The 19,077-nt window shown below is 47.1% G+C and overlaps 1 protein-coding gene across 1 annotated transcript; it reads left to right on the forward strand.

The window, feature by feature from the left end:
* The first annotated feature begins 347 nt into the window (after window positions 1-347).
* On the forward strand, window positions 348-1,277 carry LOC146341422 (olfactory receptor 5V1-like). The gene has a single exon (XM_084808344.1). The coding sequence runs from the start codon at window positions 348-350 to the stop codon at window positions 1,275-1,277; it is 930 nt and encodes a 309-aa protein (XP_084664470.1).
* The last annotated feature ends 17,800 nt before the right edge of the window (window positions 1,278-19,077 follow it).

The raw sequence follows: 19,077 nt of genomic DNA on the forward strand, positions 1-19,077 counted from the left end.
CAGTTTGGTGATTTGGAAAACAATCCAATTTGACTCAGTCTGCTTCAGAGACTGAAGCATATGAACCAACTCCCCCACCCCTCCTCTGGATGCTGAGCAATATCTAATGCTGCAGTCCTTTACCCACATACCTGGGAGTAAGCCCCATTGAACTCAGTGGGACATTCTAGACATGGTAAGGATTGCACCGTAAGTGAATCAGTTTAACTAACTTCCTCATCTGCAGGACCTTAGGAGAAGCCTTCTTTTACCATCTTCAAGTGGTGATTTTCCATAGGAAGAACTAATTGTATCACCAATCCTTCTCAATTAGAATGTATTCTCGCAGTATCAACAAAACTGTGGTAATGGAAAGAAAAAACCAAACCTCCGTGACAGAATTTACCCTGCTGGGCTTCTCTATCATTTCTCGAGCACAGCTTACCCTATTTGTGGCCTTTGTATCAGCGTATTGTGCAGCTCTGATGGGTAACATTTCTATAATTGCATTGATCAGCCTCTATCCTACACTTCATACTCCTATGTACTTTTTCTTGGTCAACCTCTCCCTCCTGGATGTTTGCTGTGTCACTACCATTGTCCCCCAGATGCTGAGGAATTTAATGGATGAGAAAAGCACCATTTCCTTCCAAGGCTGCTTAACGCAGGCATATTTTTTTGTCATCTTCTTGGCCACTGAACTGCTACTGTTGGTTGTAATGGCTTTTGACCGCTACGTAGCCATCTGTCACCCTTTGCGTTACACTGTCATCATGAACTGGAAAGTCTGCAGTTACTTGGTATTTGGAACATGGGCGTTTGGTATCCTGCTTGCAAATGTTCATGTTCTCTCCCTCTTTCGCTTGTCTTTCTGTGGACCCAGTGCAATCAACCACTTCTTTTGTGAGCTCCCACCACTGCTTCAGCTCTCTTGCACTGACACAACCTTCAACCAATACCTGATGCTGATGACTGACCTCTTCTTGGGCTTTGGTTGCTTCCTACTGACTCTTGTCTCCTACGTCTACATTGTTTCCTCCATCCGAAAAATCCGCTCAGCACAAGGGAAGAAGAAGGCTTTCTCCACATGTTCCTCCCATGTGATGGTGGTGACACTTTTCTACAGCTCAGCAATTTACACCTATGTTAGACCTCCTTCCATGTACCTGGACATGGACAAAATTGTATCAGTACTGTACACTGTGATCACACCTGTTCTCAACCCCATTATTTACAGTCTAAGGAACAAGGAAGTGAAGGAGGCATTCAAAAGGTTTGTGCGACTACACAGAGACTAAGGTAGTCATAAACTACCAGATGTTGAATCAGATGTTGTCCACCCTATCCCCACACCTGATGCAGGAAACTCCAAGAGTATTCTACAGAGTGTTCTATGCCACATCATCACTCTTCATTTAAACCTGGAGCTAAACCCTCTCTTTCTCTCTCTCAAGTGCTTCCTCTGCCTGAATTTGTACACTGATTTTTTTTTTCTTTTAAAATGTTCAGTATGAGTAATTTCACCAATATGCCTGTAAACATAAGAAATATTTTTAATGCCAAAAAAGGAGGGGGGATGATTTGGGAAATAGACAGAACTGTGCACCAAAATAAATTATTGAAGTGCAAATTCATCTTAAATATGTGTATGATATGGACAAACTGAAAAAGGGTCCCAATTGCCACATTTGCCTCCTGTACTTCCTCAAAAGATCAGGGTGGCATCTATGGGGTTATCTCCTTTCATCTTCACAGCAAACCTATGTTGTAGGTTAATCTAAGAAGGAATGATATGTAAGGCTAGCAGGTGGGGGCTAAGTAGGGATATGAAATCAGGTCTACCCTTTCCCTTGTAACTCAAGAATCAATTTCACCTTTTCCCCCAAAGGCAGATTTCTGTAATGCCAAACTGTCACTCTACTCCATTCCATTTTGTTAAAAAAATTAAATCTACCACTCTATATTGTAAATCCATGGATCTATGTCAGCCATTTGGCCTCACTTAATTATATCTTTTCTCATTAAAACAACAACAACAACAACAACACGTGGAGAGTGGCCAGAAGTCCCTGTTATTACTTGCCAAAGCGAATAGGGTTGCAGTCTTAGTAATATCTCTTTTGCTGCTTCCTGCCCCTATAGCCTAGCTACAATAGCAGATCATCCTATCATACAGTTGCTTTTAGTAAGCCCTGATGGATTTTAGTAAACCCCACCCATCTCCAAGGTCTACACTGATTACAGGCAAGTTAAATTGCTTTTGTGCATTGTAACTTCTTTGACTGTTCTTTATTGCAGGGCAGAAGGATCTGTAAAACTGAACCATGTGGAACCTTAAGATCAATTATCCAAATAAGATTTAAAGAACTGTGAATGCACTTTGTGTTCTCCTATTAATGTACATCTGTTGGTTGTTGTTGTTGTTCAGTCATTCAGTCATGTCCGACTCTTCGTGACCCCATGGACCATAGCACGCCAGGCCTTCCTGTCCTCCGCTCTCTCCTGGAGTGTGCTCAAGTTCATATTCATTGCATCTCATCCTCTGCCGTCCCCTTCTCCTTTTGCCTTCAGTCTTTCCCAGCATCAGGGTCTTTTCCAGAGAGTTTTCTCTTCGCATTAGGTGGCCAAAATATTTGAGCTTCAGCTTCAGTATGTTGCACAAAATGCTAGTTTCGCCCCCTGGAGGCTAGTCCAATTTGCCCCAAAGAGGAGAGTCAACTTCAGGCTGGGTCCAACTCGATTTTATTGTTTGCAAACAGTTCGACAAAGGAGCTCACGCTCAAAAGCAGAGTCGACCCTGGGCAACCTCCGCACTACAGTTTTATCACTTAGCTTGCATTCCTCAGCCAGCATGTCACTTTTGATTGGTTGCTAGCAGTTTGCTTGGCAACCTTATCTTAGGGTTACTGTCTGCTCATTCCAGGCATGTGCAGCTCTTACAATACTATGTGCTGCTTAAGACACATACAATGGCTTTTAGGTTACATTTTTACTACAATTCCCCCCTCAAAAGGCTTTTCTCAAATTTATACTCTCTTTGGTCCAGCGGTGGACTATGCACTTAAAGGCGCAAACTATTATCGCTGTGGCATTGATGGTTTTCTCTAAACAGCAAGTGAGGCCTAGGACGCCTTTGTTCTAGCTACTAGAATGTTGACAACAAAAACACTTTTTTTTTTAACTTTTGGAACTCAGTTTTGTTCCGTTCATCAGGAACCCTTGAAACGAGAGCGCCCCCTTTCTGTAGAGCTACTTGAGTCCTTTCAGGGGTTCATTATTCTAACGATGACCTTCAGGTGGGTCAGCTTCCGGTGTGACCCTCTCTGGTGCAGGTGATGCCTTTATTCAGTGTGATGGATCCACTTTTTTTCTTTGGCGACTTTCATAGCAATGGGAGTGGTAAGTAGGATCTGAAACAGACCCTTCTGCTTCTTGGTAGGTGGTTCATCTTTCTAGGACTGGACTAGCACCCAACCGCTGGGATTGAGATTATGCACTGGAGCATCTAAAGGCCAGGATTGGTGCGGTGTCGCAAACCTGTGAAAACAAAACAGACTGCAAAGCAGTAACATAACCTTGAATCTTAAAACTTTTACTTTTAAATTCACATTTAAGCTATCAGCCATAGGTAATATTCGAGGTGGGCACTTATGGAACGTTTAAAAGGTGTCAATTTAATACTTCCCTTGGGGGCGCACCATACTCGAGTCAAGGTGATTGGCAAGGCCTGTGGCCTTTCAACTTAATCTTTAAACAAATTCTAATGAGCATTGTCTTTAAGGTGCGGTTCATCTTCTCAACTTGACTTGTAGATTGAGGTTTCCAAGGGGGGTGCAGCTTCTAGTTAGTTTGTTATGCCTGGGCCACTACTTGCGTTACTTGTCCAACAAAATGGGGCCCCTGATTTGATTCATTCTTTTTAGGTAACAAGAGCTTAGGGATTACTATTTAACAGGATCTTGGCTACTGTCTGTGCGGTGCAGTCAATTGCTTTTATCATTACTAGCAGGTACCGATAGCCATGAGTCTGGGGCAACTCTGAAAAGTCAATTTGAAATCTCTGAAAAGGATAGTAAGCGCATGGGCGACTTCTCATTTGAGCTGGGGGCTCAAACATCTTTGAATCATTTTTGAGGCACAAAGGGCAGTCAGCCACTGTTCTCAGGTCTTGGTCTAACCTGAAGGAGGTGCTATCTGCCTCGGGCGCACACCCAAAATCGGGGTGTTAAAGGGGAATGATCCCTTTATTAGCTAACCATAATTTTTGAACTTTTCAATGAGCAGCTTCAAGCCTGCACAGGTGGCTTTCTTCAGAGGATACTGCCTCACGCACACAGGGCTCTCCCTTTTTAAAGAAGATTTTAACTGGTGTCATGCATTTGCTCGGGCAGGGGTTCTGTCTGCCCACACACATGGATCAACATTCTCTAAAATCTCAGTCTCTTTGGCCTCTGACACAATCTTGATGGCATGCGCAGCTCTTACAATACTATGTGCTGCTTAAGACACATACAATGGCTTTTAGGTTACATTTTTACTACAAGTATCTGTCCTTCCAAAGAGCACTCAGGGTTGATTTCCTTTAGGATGGACTGATTTGACCTCCTTGCAGTCCAGGGCACTCGTAAGAGTCTTCTCCAGCACCACAGTTCGAAAGCATCAATTCTTCGGCGCTCAGCCTTCCTTATAGTCCAGCTCTCACGGCCATACATTACTATTGGGAAAACCATAGCTTTGATTAGACGGACCTTTGTCAGAAAGGTGATGTCTCTGGTCCTTACTATGCTGTCTAGGTTTGCCATAGCTTTCCTCCCAAGGAGCAAGCATCTTTTAATTTCATGGCTACAGTCACCATCTGCGGTGATCTTGGAGCCCAAGAAAGTAAAATCTGTCACTGCTTCTATTTCTTCCCCTTCTATATGCCAGGAAGTGATGGGGCCGGATGCCATGATCTTAGTTTTTTTAATGTTGAGTTTCAAACCAGCTTTTGCACTCTCCTCTTTCACCCTCAACAAGAGGTTCTTTAGATCCTCTTCACTTTCTGCCATTAGGGTGGTATCGTCTGCATATCGGAGGTTGTTGATAATTCTCCCGGCAATCTTAATTCCGACTTGTGATTCATCCAACCCAGCATTTCTCATGATGTACTCTGCATATAAGTTAAATAAGCAGGGTGACAATATGCAGCCTTGTCATACTCCTTTCCCAATTTTGAACCACTCGGTTGTTCCATGTCTGGTTCTTACTGTTGCTTCTTGACCCTCGTACAGGTTTCTCAGGAGACAGGTAAGGTGGTCTGTTACTCCCATCACTTTAAGAATTTGCCACAGTCTGTTGTGATCCACACAATCAAAGGCTTTAACGTAGTCAATGAAGCAGAAATAGACGTTTTTCTGGAATTCTCTTGCTTTCTCCATGATGCCGCGAATGTTGGCGATTTGATCTCTAGTTCCTCTGCCTCTTCGAAACCCAGCTTGTACTTCCGGTAGTTCTCGATTCGCATACTGCTGAAGCCTAGCTTGTAGGATTTTGAGCATCACCTTGCTGGCATGTGAAATAGGGATGGGGGAGAATTTCTCCCCGAAACTTCGGGGGGCCGAGCGCCAATGCATTCGGTCCTCCAAAGGTTGTTCGGGGAGAAATTCTCCGCCCCCCGCCCACACCGGGATGGGACTTACCTTTCACGAATGTCCCTCCCAGCGGCGGGTCCCGGCGGCGGTTCGGCAGGTCTTAGTCAGGGGCGGGGGAGGCAGCCAGTCTTTCGACCGGCTGCCGCCGCCGCCATTACAAGCAAAGTAAAAAAAAACAAAAATGCCCCTGTGATAGGCTACGTAACGATTAACGTCGCCTATCACGGCTAGATTTGCAAAGTCAGCCATGATAGGCTACGTTAATCGTCACGTAGCCTATCACGGGTGACTTAAAAAAAAAAAAAGCCTGTACGGCTAATGGCGGCCCCCATAGGGAGCCTCCATTCACGTTCCTTATTTGGTCCCTGTAGTCTACGTAAAGATTTACGTAGACTACGGCGAAAATAAGGACAACGCAAATAGCGTTGCCCTTATTTTCGCTGTAGTCTACGTAAATCTTTACGTAGACTACAGGGACCAAATAAGGAACGCGAATGGCGGCTCCCTATGGGGGCCGCCATTTGCATATGCACTTTTTTTTTTTTTCCAAAGTCACCCATAATAGGCTACGTGACGTAACGTAGCCTATCACGGCTGACTTCGCAGATCTAGCCATGATAGGCTACGTTAATCGTTACGTAGCCTATCATAGGGGCGTGTTGTTTTTTTTTCTTTTGAAGTTTGCGGCCGGGGAGATGGTGCGCTTCTCCCTGGTATGAATTTCAGCCGGGCGAGGCGGGAAGCCTCCCCCCCCAGCCTGAATATCGGCCGGGCGAGGAGGGAAGCCTCCCCCCACGGCCTGAACTTCGGGGGGAGCAGCGAAGCGCCTCCCCCCCACCATGAAGCAAGCTGCGAGACCAGGTAAGTGACTTTCGTGCATCCCTAATGTGAAATGAGTGCAATTGTGCGGTAATTTGAACACTCTTTGGTGTTGCCCTTCTTTGGAATTGGAATGTAAACTGAACTTTTCCAGTCTTGCGGCCATTGTTGAGTGTTCCAAATTTGTTGGCATATTGAATGCAGCACTTTAACAGCATCATCTTTTGGGATTTTAAGTAGCTCAGCTGGAATACTGTCATCTCCACTAGCTTTGTTGTTAGTAATGCTTCCTAAGGCCCACTTGACCTCTCTCTCTAGGATGTCCGGCTCAAGTTCAGTGACCGCACTATCATGGCTATCAGGGACATTAAGATCTTTCCTGTATAGTTCTTCTGTGTATTCTTTCCACCTCTTCTTAATCTCATCTGCATCTGTTAGGTCCCTGCCTTCTTTGTCCTTTATCATGCCCGTCTTTGCACAAAACATTCCCTTGAGATCTCCGATTTTCTTGAAGAGATCTCTAGTCTTTCCCATTCTGTTGTTTTCCTCGATTTCTTTGCATTGTTCATTTAAGAAGGCCTTCTTGTCTCTCCTTGCTATTCTTTGGAACTCTGCATTCAGTTGGATATATCTTCCCCTTTCTCCCTTGTTTTTCGCTTCCCTTCTTGCCTCAGCTACTTGTAAAGCCTCATCAGACAGCCACTTGGCTTTCTTGCATTTCTTTTTCTTTGGGATGGATTTCGTTGCTGCCTCCTGAACAATGTTACGGACCTCCGTCCATAGTTCCTCAGGCACTCTGTCTATCAGGTCTAATCCCTGAAATCTATTCCTCACCTCCACTGTATATTCATCAGGAATATGATTTAGGTCATACCTGAATGGTTTAGTGGTTTTCCCTACGTTCTTCAATTTAAGCCGAAATTTTGCAAGAAGCAGCTCATGATCTGAGCCACAGTCAGCTCCAGGTCTTTTTTTGACTGACTGTATAGAGCTTCTCCATCTTTGGCTGCAAAGGACATAATCAATCTGATTTCGATATTGACCATTTGGTGATGTCCATGTGTAGAGTCGTCTCGTGTGCTGTTGGAAAAGAGTGTTTGCTATGATCAGCCTGTTCTCCTGGCAAAACTCTATTAGCTTTTGTCCTGCTTCATTTTGTGCACCAAGGCCATGCCTTCCTGTTTTCCCAGTGATTTCTTGACTTCCTACTTTAGCATTCCAATCCCCTATGATGAAGAGGACATTTTTGTTTGGTGTTAGTTCTAGAAGGTGTTGTAGGTCTTCATAGAACCGATCAACCTCAGCTTCTTCGGCATCAGTGGTTGGGGCATAGACTTGAATTACTGTGATGTTGAATGGTTTGCCTTGGATTCGTACTGAGATCATTCTATCATTTTTAAGATTGTACCCCAGTACTGCTTTTCCCACCCTTTTGTTGACTACGAGTGCTACTCCATTTCATCTAAGGGATTCTTGCCCACAATAGTAGATATGATGGTCACCTGAATTAAATTTGCCCATGCCTGTCCATTTTAGTTCACTGATTCCCAAGATGTCGATGTTCAATCTTGCCATCTCATCTTTGACCACCTCCAGCTTACCCTGATTCATTGATCTGACATTCCAGGTTCCTAAATAATATTGTTCTTTACAGTATCGGATTTTCTTTTCACCACCAGACACATCCACAGCTGAGTGTCCTTTCGGGTTTGGCCCAGCCGCTTCACTCTTTCTGATGCTACTTGGAAATACCCTCTGCTCTTCCCCAGTAGTATATTGGACACCTTCCGACCTGAGGGGCTCATCTTCCGGCGTCATCTCTTTTAGCCTTGTGATATGTTCCATGGGGTTTTCTTGGCAAGAATCCTGGAGTGGGTTGCCATTTCCTTCTCCAGTGGACCACATTTTGTCAGAACTCTCTGCCATGACCTGTCCATCTTGGGTTGCCCTGCACGGCATAGCTTATGGCTTCACTGAGTTACGCAAGCCCCTTCACCACAACAAGGCAGTGATCCATGAAGGGGACATCTGTTTGTAGGATACCAATAAATCTGATAGTGGTATGCCACAGACACTGTCTGTCTGTCAGGCTGGCCACTTGTTAACACCTCCTTCTCCTTCCCCTCCTGCTAATGGGGATAGAAGTGATGTACAGCTAGGAATTCCTTGAAGACTTCAATCTTTGTGCATTTAGATATGAATTCATCTGAACTGCACTTCCTAGACTAATGCATGGAGCAGCACCGAGTTCTCCATTGTTTCTCACACTTCCCAAACATTCCAATGCTAACCTAGTCTCTATAAAACATAACAACATACATTTAAAAATGTTTATTTTGAGGGAAAATTTGTCTAGAAATGTGAAATAATAATTTAAATGTGCAATTTCTAAAAATGGGGAAAAAAGAGTGGATGAATGCAGAAGAATAGAATCATCTTATAAGTGAATACATAAGACTAGGGATGTACGAAATGTACTTACCTTTCTGCAGATTACGTTTATGGTGGGGGGGAGGCATTCTATCCCTCCCCCCGGAATCATCGATGGGGGGAGGCGCTCCATTCCTCCCCCCCGGAATCCTCTATGGCCGGCTGTGCTCTGTGGCAGCTCTGTGGAGCAGCCGGCCAGGCCCAGGCCAGAGCCATCTGCAGCCGGAATTCCGGCCATGGAGGGCTCTGGGTAAAACAAAACAAAGCAAAACAAAACCGCATACGCAAATGGTGGTGGCTACTGCCGCCGCCATTTGCGTTCCTTATTTTTGGCTGTCTTAGTTTACGTAAATATTTACGTAGACTATGACGGTGAAAATAAAGGGGAACGCAAATAGCGTAGCAGGCACTATTTGCATCACTTTTTGATTTGCCGTTTTGGCCTAGTAAATATTTACGTACGCTAAAACGGCGAATCAAAAAGTGACACAAATAGCGCCCGCTATGCTATTTGCATTCCCCTTATTTTCACCATCTCAGTCTACGTAAATATTTACGTAAACTAAGACACCAAAAATAATGAACGCAAATGGCGGTGCCCATAGCCGCCGCCATTTGTGTACGTGGGTTTTTTTTGTTTTATTTTTACCCAGCCATGATATGCTATGTAAATCTTTACGTAGCCTATCACGTTGTCAAGGGCTCCTTGGAGGCCTCTCAGTCTAATCCAGTAGCCACGTCCAGACACAGACAAAGGGATTCTTTTCAAAGCTTTATTCCTCTTTTACAAATTAGCAACTCTACTGTTAGCAACTAGATATGAGCAGCAGAGTACATATGCCCTAGGTTGGAACAGTTGGTCCCAATTTGAAAGGGAATCACTGGCAGACCCTGAACTTAAGGACTAGGGAGAATCCCTTCCCTTTTCCTTTGGAGCCTCTGGGTGCAACCGTTGTTTGCACGCCAACCGGGCACTACGCCTCCTTTCCGCGCCCTCCATTTGGCGCCGCTTTCTGCACCAGCGTCGCGTGTCTGTCAAGTCTGCTTCCCACGCTCTGTCACTCCCAGGACTGTTATCTAAGCTAGGAATACTGGTGGGGGGAATCTCTGTCAGCTGTTGGCCCTGGGAAAGAGGAGTGCACTCCTCTCCCAGGAGCGACTCCTCTTCCTCAGAATCAGAACTACTTCAGGATTCTATGGGCTCAGTGTCCACCCTGACACACATCTTGAAAAAAAAACCAACCCCCCCCACAAGTCTGCAAATGGAGGCGGCGGCAGCCGATTGGAAGACCAGCCGCCGCCACAGCCACCACTGCAGCCACCGCCGCCCAGAAGATCCGCCCCAGGTAAGTCTCATCCCAGGGGGGATCCACGAGGGGGTGGGGGGTGGCAGGCTGTTCCACCAGATTTCGGGGGGCCAAATGCACTGGCATTCGGCCTCACTGAGATCCGTGGTGGAATTCTTTGCCAACCTTACATAAGACCAACAGTAAAATCCAATGCATGTTTACTCAGACATAGGCCCAACAGTATCCAATGAGGCTTACTACTCCTTAGTAAATCTAGTTAAGGTTTCAGTCTTATTTTCCCATCCCTAGAGCATCGCCCCTAGGTGATATAGATAATGGGGTTGAGAACAGGTGTGATCACAGTATACAGTCTGCTACCATTTTGTCCATGTCCAGGTTAAAACAGCTGGGGTTGTTTAGCTTATTTAGTTTGGGAAAAAGAGGATAAGGGGAGACATGATAGAGGTGTACAAAATTATGCATGATGTGGAGAATGTGGATAGGGAGACATTTTTCTCCCTCTCTCAAAATACTAGAAACCAGGGTCATCCCATGAAGCTAATTCAGGGCAGATAAAAGGAAGTACTTCTTCACACAACACATAGTTAAACTTTAGAATTTGCTACCACAGCATGTGGTGATGGCCACTGATTCGGGTTTAAAAGGGGGTTAGACAAATTCCTGGAGGAAAAAGGCTATCAATGGCTACTAGTCTTGATGGCTACATGTTACCTCCTGTACCAGAGGCAGTGAGCCTATGTACACCAGACCAGTTGCTGGGGAACATGGGTGGGAGGGTGCTGTTGCACTTGTGTCCTGCTTGAGGGTTCCTGGTCAACAGCTGGGTGGCCACTGTCTGAGCAGAATGCTGGACTAGATGGACGCTTGGTCTGATCCACCTTGGCTCTTCTTATGTTCTTATGTAGTTGGTTCCCTGAGATATAAGAGGAGGTTGCAGGTTTGGGTTGCTTTTCTCCCAGTAGACGTGAGAGGCATCAGAACCAATGTAAGCAAGCAAGCAGGCTGACAAGCCACATCCTTGCATGCTGAAAAAAAGGGATGTGTGAATCAGCAAAACTCTAGTTTGCCAAGGTTCTTTGAATTCCATGTCAAAGCTCATTCTGACTTGAGTCAATATGTGTGTGTTTTTCCTTTGCCGGTGAAAGGAGGGAGGAAATAAAGAGGAGAGACAAAACTAGTTTGCATAAAACTTGGGCCACATTTATTGAAATTGATCAGATCTGCGAAGGGCAGCCTAAGTGGGCAACTTCTTTAAGGCAGAGTAGCCTAGTATTCTATCAGGCGAGACATTCGATGCCTGTAGAATGGTGTGTTTGATCGCCACCCCTCAGGACTGCCCAATTTGGGGATGGGAGGCCTTCCCCTGTCACCCCCCCTCAGGCCACAAATCTCCAAGCAGGTGAAGAGGACAGCTGGCCTCAAAGGTCATCCCAATCTTCCACCAGGGGCTGCAAAACCCTGACCTGGGAGTCTCAGGCCTTATCAGTCACCAGAAATGGTGGCTCCAAATGCTCACAAAGCCTGTAACGCACCAAAGATGCCCGTACATAAGTTCCTATTTAAAATGTGACCAAATCTGCCTAAGTGATTACATTAAACTGAAACAACCTAAATTAACTCCCAAACCCCACTTACAGTGTGAAGTAGGCAAAAAGATGCATAGCCAAAGCCAATCGGACTATGAGACAAAAATTCCTATTCAGCCCCCAAAAGAATGACCAGCGTAACCCACACTGCATACAGGGCAGGAGGGAGGGAGCTGCACTTCAAAGAGTGAGAAGGGAGGGGCCCCTCAGCCTATGAGTGGCTGGTAAGCCCCTCCCCTCCCTGCTAGTGCCACTCAAGAATGCCATTGGCATTCCTCTTGTCTCTGCCTCCTTCCCCACCCCACCGCTAAATCCTTCCCGTGGCCAGGCAAGCCAGACATGGGTCTTCCTCATGAAAATCTGTGTGTATTTTCATGCATATTTTTTCAAATGTGTGCATCAGTTGTGCACATCTTTGAAATGTATGCATTTTTCCCATTGTTTAAAATGTATTTTATGCGCATTTCTCAAAAGTACACATCTTTTCATGCACATTTTTCAAATATATGCATATTGTCGAACATGGGGGGGGGAGGGGTTGGTCTGCGAATCACACTGAAAGCTTGGAAATGCCCTAACTCTGGCGCCAGCTTGTCTGGCTGTAAGGGGGGGGGGATATTGCATGCGGGTGGGAGAGATGACGTGGGTGCTTGCCATTGGCAACCCCAGTGGTGCCACCAAGCAGGGAGGGGCAGGCAGAGTTGCCTTAAACTCTGCCCCCCTTTCAACCAAAGCTTTCTCGCTCACGTGTCTCCCTCTCACCCTCCCTTAAGCAGTGTGGGTTTATCACTGGTTGCCCTATTGGGGGCCATGTAGGAATTTTTGGCTCACAGTTTAATTGGCCTTCTACTGTGTGTGTTTTTTTTGCCTAATTCACACTGTTATTGGGGTAGGGGGTGTCCCGTAGGTGAATTAGGTCCAATCTCTCATAGGTCACATTTCAGTTGGGGGCTAGGTCGGGCAAAAGCAGAAAGAGATTAGGGATGGTGTGCATGCAGAGGCACCTTATGGTGACAGGTGATGCCTGAGGCCCCCGGAACAGGTTGTGTGGCTTGGCGGGGGGATAAAGGATGCCTGGGAAACCAACCCTCCTCACTCACCCAGGTGTTGTGCAGCACTGGGGAAGGTCTACCTTCCCCAGAAGGGGCAGTCCGGAGGGATGGCGAGATCACTGCCACCCTTCGGGCTGGGTGTGTTTTCACCCAAGAAGTGCCAGCTAGTTGCTGACACAGTCAGGTGCCCATCCTAGGTACCCCTTTGCAGATATTTTCAATAAATGTGGCCCAATTTTCAACCCAAACTTTGTTGTTTGAGTCTTCTTTGACCCATCTCCACTCGGAAATGTATGGACTTCAACCACAGCTTGTGTCTGAGTCCATGTTCATGTCTGGAAGGAATTGAAATGAACTGAAATGAATTTCTCATCCATCCCTAGCTAGGGATGGGTGGAACGCTCACCTGCTGTTCCGCGGGGGGTTCCGCGAGGGGGGAGGTGATCTGTTCCTCCCCTCTGGAATTCTCTTTGGCCGGCTCCACTCCATGGTGATTCCGCGGAGCCACTGGCCAGCTCCAAAGTGCCAGTGATATGGTCCCATGCCATATCTCTGGTCAAAGGGAGTGAAGTGACTGTGGATGCAAGTGGCATCCAGGATGCCATTTGTGGCTGTAAAGGCCTTAGTTTAAGGTAAATGCAGCCATAAATGCATTCTAAAAAATCCAGCCTCATTGGAGTCCATGACGGAATTCTCCCCCATCCCTATCCCTAGCTGGAAACACATTAACCTGTCCTCTTGCTACAATTTCCTCCTTCCTTCTACTGCTGGGAAACAAAATACTCCAGAGATGTGCAGCACAACCATCTCCCTTCTCAGGGAACAGGCTGCATGGTGTTTCATTCTCTAGCAAGAGGAAGGAGATAAAATGGCAGTAATACAGCATACAGTTAATGTCTGAAATTTACCAGTGTTGGACTCCTGGTATGCTACACACACGATACCTTAAAAAGGAGAGTACAAACTGGATTCACAGAGATTTGATCCATTTTTAGATATACATTTGGCTTTGTCCTTATCATCTTAATTCATTTAAACATGTTATATAAATCCTTATCTGTCTATCACAGCTTAATAATTAAGCTGAAAAGTGGTAGAGAACTACAGTGTGAGATATGTTTCAGGATACTATTGTTATCAATTGCCAAGGAAGCTTTTTTCTTTTCTTTTCTTTTCTTTTCTTTTCTTTTCTTTTGATGGTTTCAAATATTACCATGGCTGCTTCAGAGGCTTCATTGATGGAGCTTCAAGTATGTTACAATCTACCGAAAGCTACTCACTTTTAACTCCTATTCATTTCGATAGAAAACAAGCTTATGTTGAAATCTCCCCCACTGAAATAAATTGGACTTTAAAATGGGCAACTTTGGCTGTATTATGCCCTTTAGTTTTTCCTGTTGTTTTGGGTTTTGTTTTTTGTTTTTTTAAGTAACTGGAAGGTACAGACCCAATGTCAGTATTAGGTATTTCATTCATTCATTCATTCATTCATTTATTACATTTATAGCCCACCTTTTTTCCTCTTAAGGAACTCAAGGCAGTGTACATAGCCCTCCACCTCCTCCATTTCATCCTCACAACAACAACTTTGTGAGGTGGGTTGGGCTGAGAGTAGGGATGGCAGAGAATTCCACCACGGATCATGGTGAGGCCGAATGCCCACCCCCCTGCCCCCCTGTGGATCCCCGAACTCCGTGGCAGAATGGCCTGCCACCCCTCTGCCCCCCTGCAGATCCCCCCCGGCATGAGACTCACCTGGGGTGGATCTTCCAGGAAGCAGCGGCAGCTCCAGTGGTGGCTTTGGTGGCAGCGGCAGCTGGTCTTCCGACTGGCTGCCACCACCACCATTTCCACTCTTGTAAAAAAAAGAAAAAAAAAGAAAAAGAAAGAAAGATGTGATAGGCTACGTAAAGATTTACGTAGCCTATCATGACTAGGTTTTTAAAAAAAGCACGACGTGATAGGCTACGTTCCGCCACAGAGTTCGGGGGGCTGAATGCACTGGCATTCGGCCTCACCAAGATCCATGGCGGAATTCTCTGCCATCCCTACTTCAAGCGCTGCGGGAGTTTTTGGACACAAACCTCAAACGTGGCTTCATTCGCCCCTCCTCCTCCTCCACCTGCTCCCCTACCATGTTTGTGTGCAAAAAAAAGGAGAACTCTGCCCGGTTCATGACTTCCGAGCATTGAATTCAGTCTTGATCCCTGACAAATACCTCCTCCCCCTCATACCGGAGATGCTGGAGCGCCTGGGGCGAGCCAAGATTTTCACAAATTTGGACCTGCGTGGCGCCTACAATCTGATTCGCATCCGGGAGGAGGATGAGTGGAAGACCTGTTTCGGCACCCGGTATGGAGCGTATGAATACCTAGTGATGCCGTTTGGGCTTGCCTGCGGGGGGCCCCCCCACTTTTTTGCGTTTTATGAATTCCATCTTCCAAAGACTATTTGGACACTTTCCTCATTGTTTATCTTGATGATTTACTTATATTTTCTGAGGAACCCCACACCCATCAGCACCATGTCTCCGCCATCCTCCAGCACCTCTGCGAGCACCATCTTTATGCCAAGCTGGAGAAATGTGCGTTTGACCTAACCTCTTTGGACTATCTTGGCTACATTATCTCAGCTGATGGTATCAGGATGGATCCTGCAAAGGTCCAGGCTGTCCTCTCCTGGCAGGCTCCATCCACCAAGAAGGACTAGCAATGTTTTCTGGGATTTGCTAATTTTTACAGAAAGTTCCTGCCCAGCTTTGATCAGCTGACATCTCCTCTCACGGACCTCCTTAAGGGCAGGAAAACTCCTTTTCATTGGATGGCATCTGCCCAACAGGCTTTCGAGGAACTTAAGAAGCTCTTTGGTTCTGAGCCGATCCTGTTACATCCCAACCTGAGGAAGCCTTTTGTAGTGCAAACTGATGCCTCTGACATTGTGGTGGGAGCGATGTTTTTTCAGCCAGATTGGGCAGGCGGTGGGTTGCAACCCTGCACCTACCACTCCAGGAAGCTGAACATGTCTGAGAGGAATTACACCATCTGGGAGAAGGAACTGTTGGCCATCAAGTCCACTTTGGAGACCTGGCGTCATCTTCTGGAGGGGGCACAGCACCCAGTCGAAGTTAGAACTGACCATCGCAACCGGGAACACCTTCAGGTAGCCCGTGCCTTAAACCAGTTGCAGATTAGGTGGTCGCTTTTTTTTCCCAGTTCCACCTCAAGATTTGCCATCAGAAGGCCTCCGACAACCTACAAGCAGATGCTCTTTCTCATAAGCCGGACCTCCAGACAGGGGGTGAGGGAAATCCCCCCCCCTCTGATTCTTCCCCCCCAGAGCCTGGTGGCAGCTGTGGTGCCTTGCTCTTGGGAGGAGCTTTTTCACTCTGAACAGGCTCAGGATGCTTTTGTCTGCACAAAAGTGGAGGAATTGGGGCTAGCCTCTGCCCTCCCCACTCTACCCCCTTCTCTTTGTGAGGTGGCCTGCTTTACCATTCCGGTTGGGTCTATGTGCCTTCTAGACCCCTCCGTGAGAAGGTCCTCCACCAGTACCACAACTCTCCCACCGCTGGGCATTTTGGCTTCACCAAGACCCTGCATGGAGTGACGTGGGATTTTTGGTGGCCTTGTGTGTGTTCGGATGTCAAGTCCTATGTTGCCTCCTGCCCAACCTGCCAGTGGGCGAAGGCCCCCTCAGGCAAGCCCACAGGCTTGCTTCACCCCTGCCTACCCCCTCAGGACCTTGGAAACTGCTCTCCCTTGACTTCATCACTGACTTGCCTTGCTCACATGGTAAGACAATTATTCTGGTGGTGGTGGATTTGTTTTCTAAGATGGCCCATTTCATCCCCTGCTCTGGGTTGCCCACAGCCAGGGAGACAGTGGAGCTTTTTTTGGCACATGTTTTCTGGCTCCATGGATGGGCCGAGGGTCTCATTTCGGATAGGGGGGCCCAATTCACTGCCCATTTCTGGAGGGAGCTACTTGGGCTTCTCCATGTGACGTTCCGTCTTTCCTCTGCCCACCATCCACAGACAGATGGTCAGACCAAGCGCACCAATGCAACTCCAGAGCAATATTTGCACTGTTATGTCAATTACCAGCAAGATGACTGGTTTTCCTTGCTGCCTCTCACAGAATTTGCTTATAACAATGCCTGCCATGCTTCCACCCGCCAAACTCCATTTTTTGCCAATTTTGGTTACCACCCCAAGGCTTTCCCATCCACCCTAGCTCCCTCTTCAGTGTTGGTGGCCCATGAGTTTTTAGAGGAGTTGCGAGCAGTACACCACCTCTTATGGGACTCCCTCGAGCAAGCCAAGATAGCCTACAAGGCCTCTGCAGACTGGTGGAGCCAGCTGGGTCCGTCTCTGCAACTGGGGGACTGGGTTTGGTTGGCCACCCAATACCTCCCCTCTCACTCACCCACAAAGAAGCTCGTGCCTCACCGCATGGGGCTTTTCCAGATTACAGCCCAGATTAATCCTGTTGCTTTTTGCCTGGCTCTCCCCCACTCCATGAAGATCCATCCTGTTTTTCATCTGTCCTTGCTGTCCCCCCTGGTTTCTGGTGACCCTCATCGCTCGGCCAGCTCCCCCCCCCACCAGTGCTGGTGGAGGAGGAGTTTAAAGTCATGGAGATTCTGGACTCCCACCTTTCTCACGGCCACCTGCAATATCTGGTGGACTGGAAGGCGTACAGGCCAGATGAGCAATCCTGGGAACCCACAGAAAATGTGCATGCTGAATTGCTGCTGAGGAGTTTCCACCAGCTGTACCCCCACAAACCCGGGGCCCCAAGGGAGGACCACGAGGGGGGACCTCATGGGAGTGGGGATGATGTCAGAGTGGAAACTGAGCCCATAGAGCCCCAGAGTAGTTCTGATTCTGAGGAAGAACAGCAATCTGTGGGAGAGGAGCTCGCTCATCTCTCACAAGCACAGTAGCTGGCAGAGATTCCTCCTGCCAGCATTCCTGGGATAGATAGTGACCCTGGCAGTGCGAGAGTGCTGGAGAGGGGCTTGCTGGATGCTCAGTGCAGGTGCAGGGAGCGACAACAGATGGAGGGTGCTGAAAGGAGGCATTCTTCTCATTTGACGCTCAAACAACGGTCGCATCCCAAGGACCCAAGGGAAAGAGGGAGGATCTCTCCATAGCCCATAAGTTCAGAGTCTTCCCATGGTTCCCCTTCAAATGGGGACCAACTGCCTTACCTGTAGCTTAGGCTACTCTGCTATCTTTCCCCAATGCTGTTCCTTGCTTAGTCACTAGTGATTAGTATTTGAAAGAGTCATAAAGTAATAAAGAAATAAAGCCTTGGAAAGAATCCTCATTGTCTGTGTCCTGAGTTGGCTATTGGAGGGGACTGCAAGAGGCAGCTAGGGCACTCCTGACAATAATATATGCTGCATTAAAATCTAGGATGGCAGAGAAATGGACTCCAGTGAGGCCGGATTCTTTGGAACCTGCCCCCCCAGAGTCTGTGGCGGAACGGACTACCCCCCTGCCACACCCCGAAATCCCCCCTGGGATGGAACCTACCTGATGGTGGCTGGTCCAGGTCACTGTCTTCATTCCGCAGCCATCTGCTGATGGGCTGCAGAACAAAATGGCATCCAGCGTAGGGGACGCCATTTGCGTCCCTGCCGTTGGCCATGATTGGCTACATAAATATTTACATAGCCTATTACAGCCAAGGGCAGGGATGCAAATGGTGTCCACTATGCCATTTGCATCCCTGCCATTGGCCGTGATAGGCTATGTAAATGTTTATGTAGCCAATCATGGCCAACGGCAGGGATGCAAATGGCATCCCCTACGCTGGACGCCATTTGTGTATGCAGACCGGCCGCGTCCGGAAGTCCGGCAGCAGCCAGATCCAGCTGGTGGCTCTGTGGACTCCTCGCAGAGTGGAGCCAGCTGGGGAGAATTCCAGGATGAGGTCTTGATTGCCTCCCTCCACCTGCGGACCCCCTCCCACGGACCCCAGGTAAGAGGATCCGTACATCCCTATTAAAAACATGACATAAGATGATGCTGATTTATGCAAGTGAGAAGCACATAAAATTAAGTGCACACACCTTTAAAACAGACACCCCCCTTGTTTCAGATTTAGATTTTGCATAAAAATATAAACAAGAGATAAATGTGAACATATGTAAAAAAAAAACAAAAACCTGCAAATGCCATTTCTGTATAAAAGGCAAAAGATGCAGTCTACCAACTGGCTGCGCTCCAGAGGAAAGCATCCCTTCCAGGTAGCTGGGATCCATA

Source organism: Heloderma suspectum, chromosome 6 (genome assembly GCF_057233095.1).
Source record: "Heloderma suspectum isolate Gila_16-S chromosome 6, 16-S_ref, whole genome shotgun sequence".
Classification (NCBI taxonomy): domain Eukaryota; kingdom Metazoa; phylum Chordata; class Lepidosauria; order Squamata; family Helodermatidae; genus Heloderma; species Heloderma suspectum.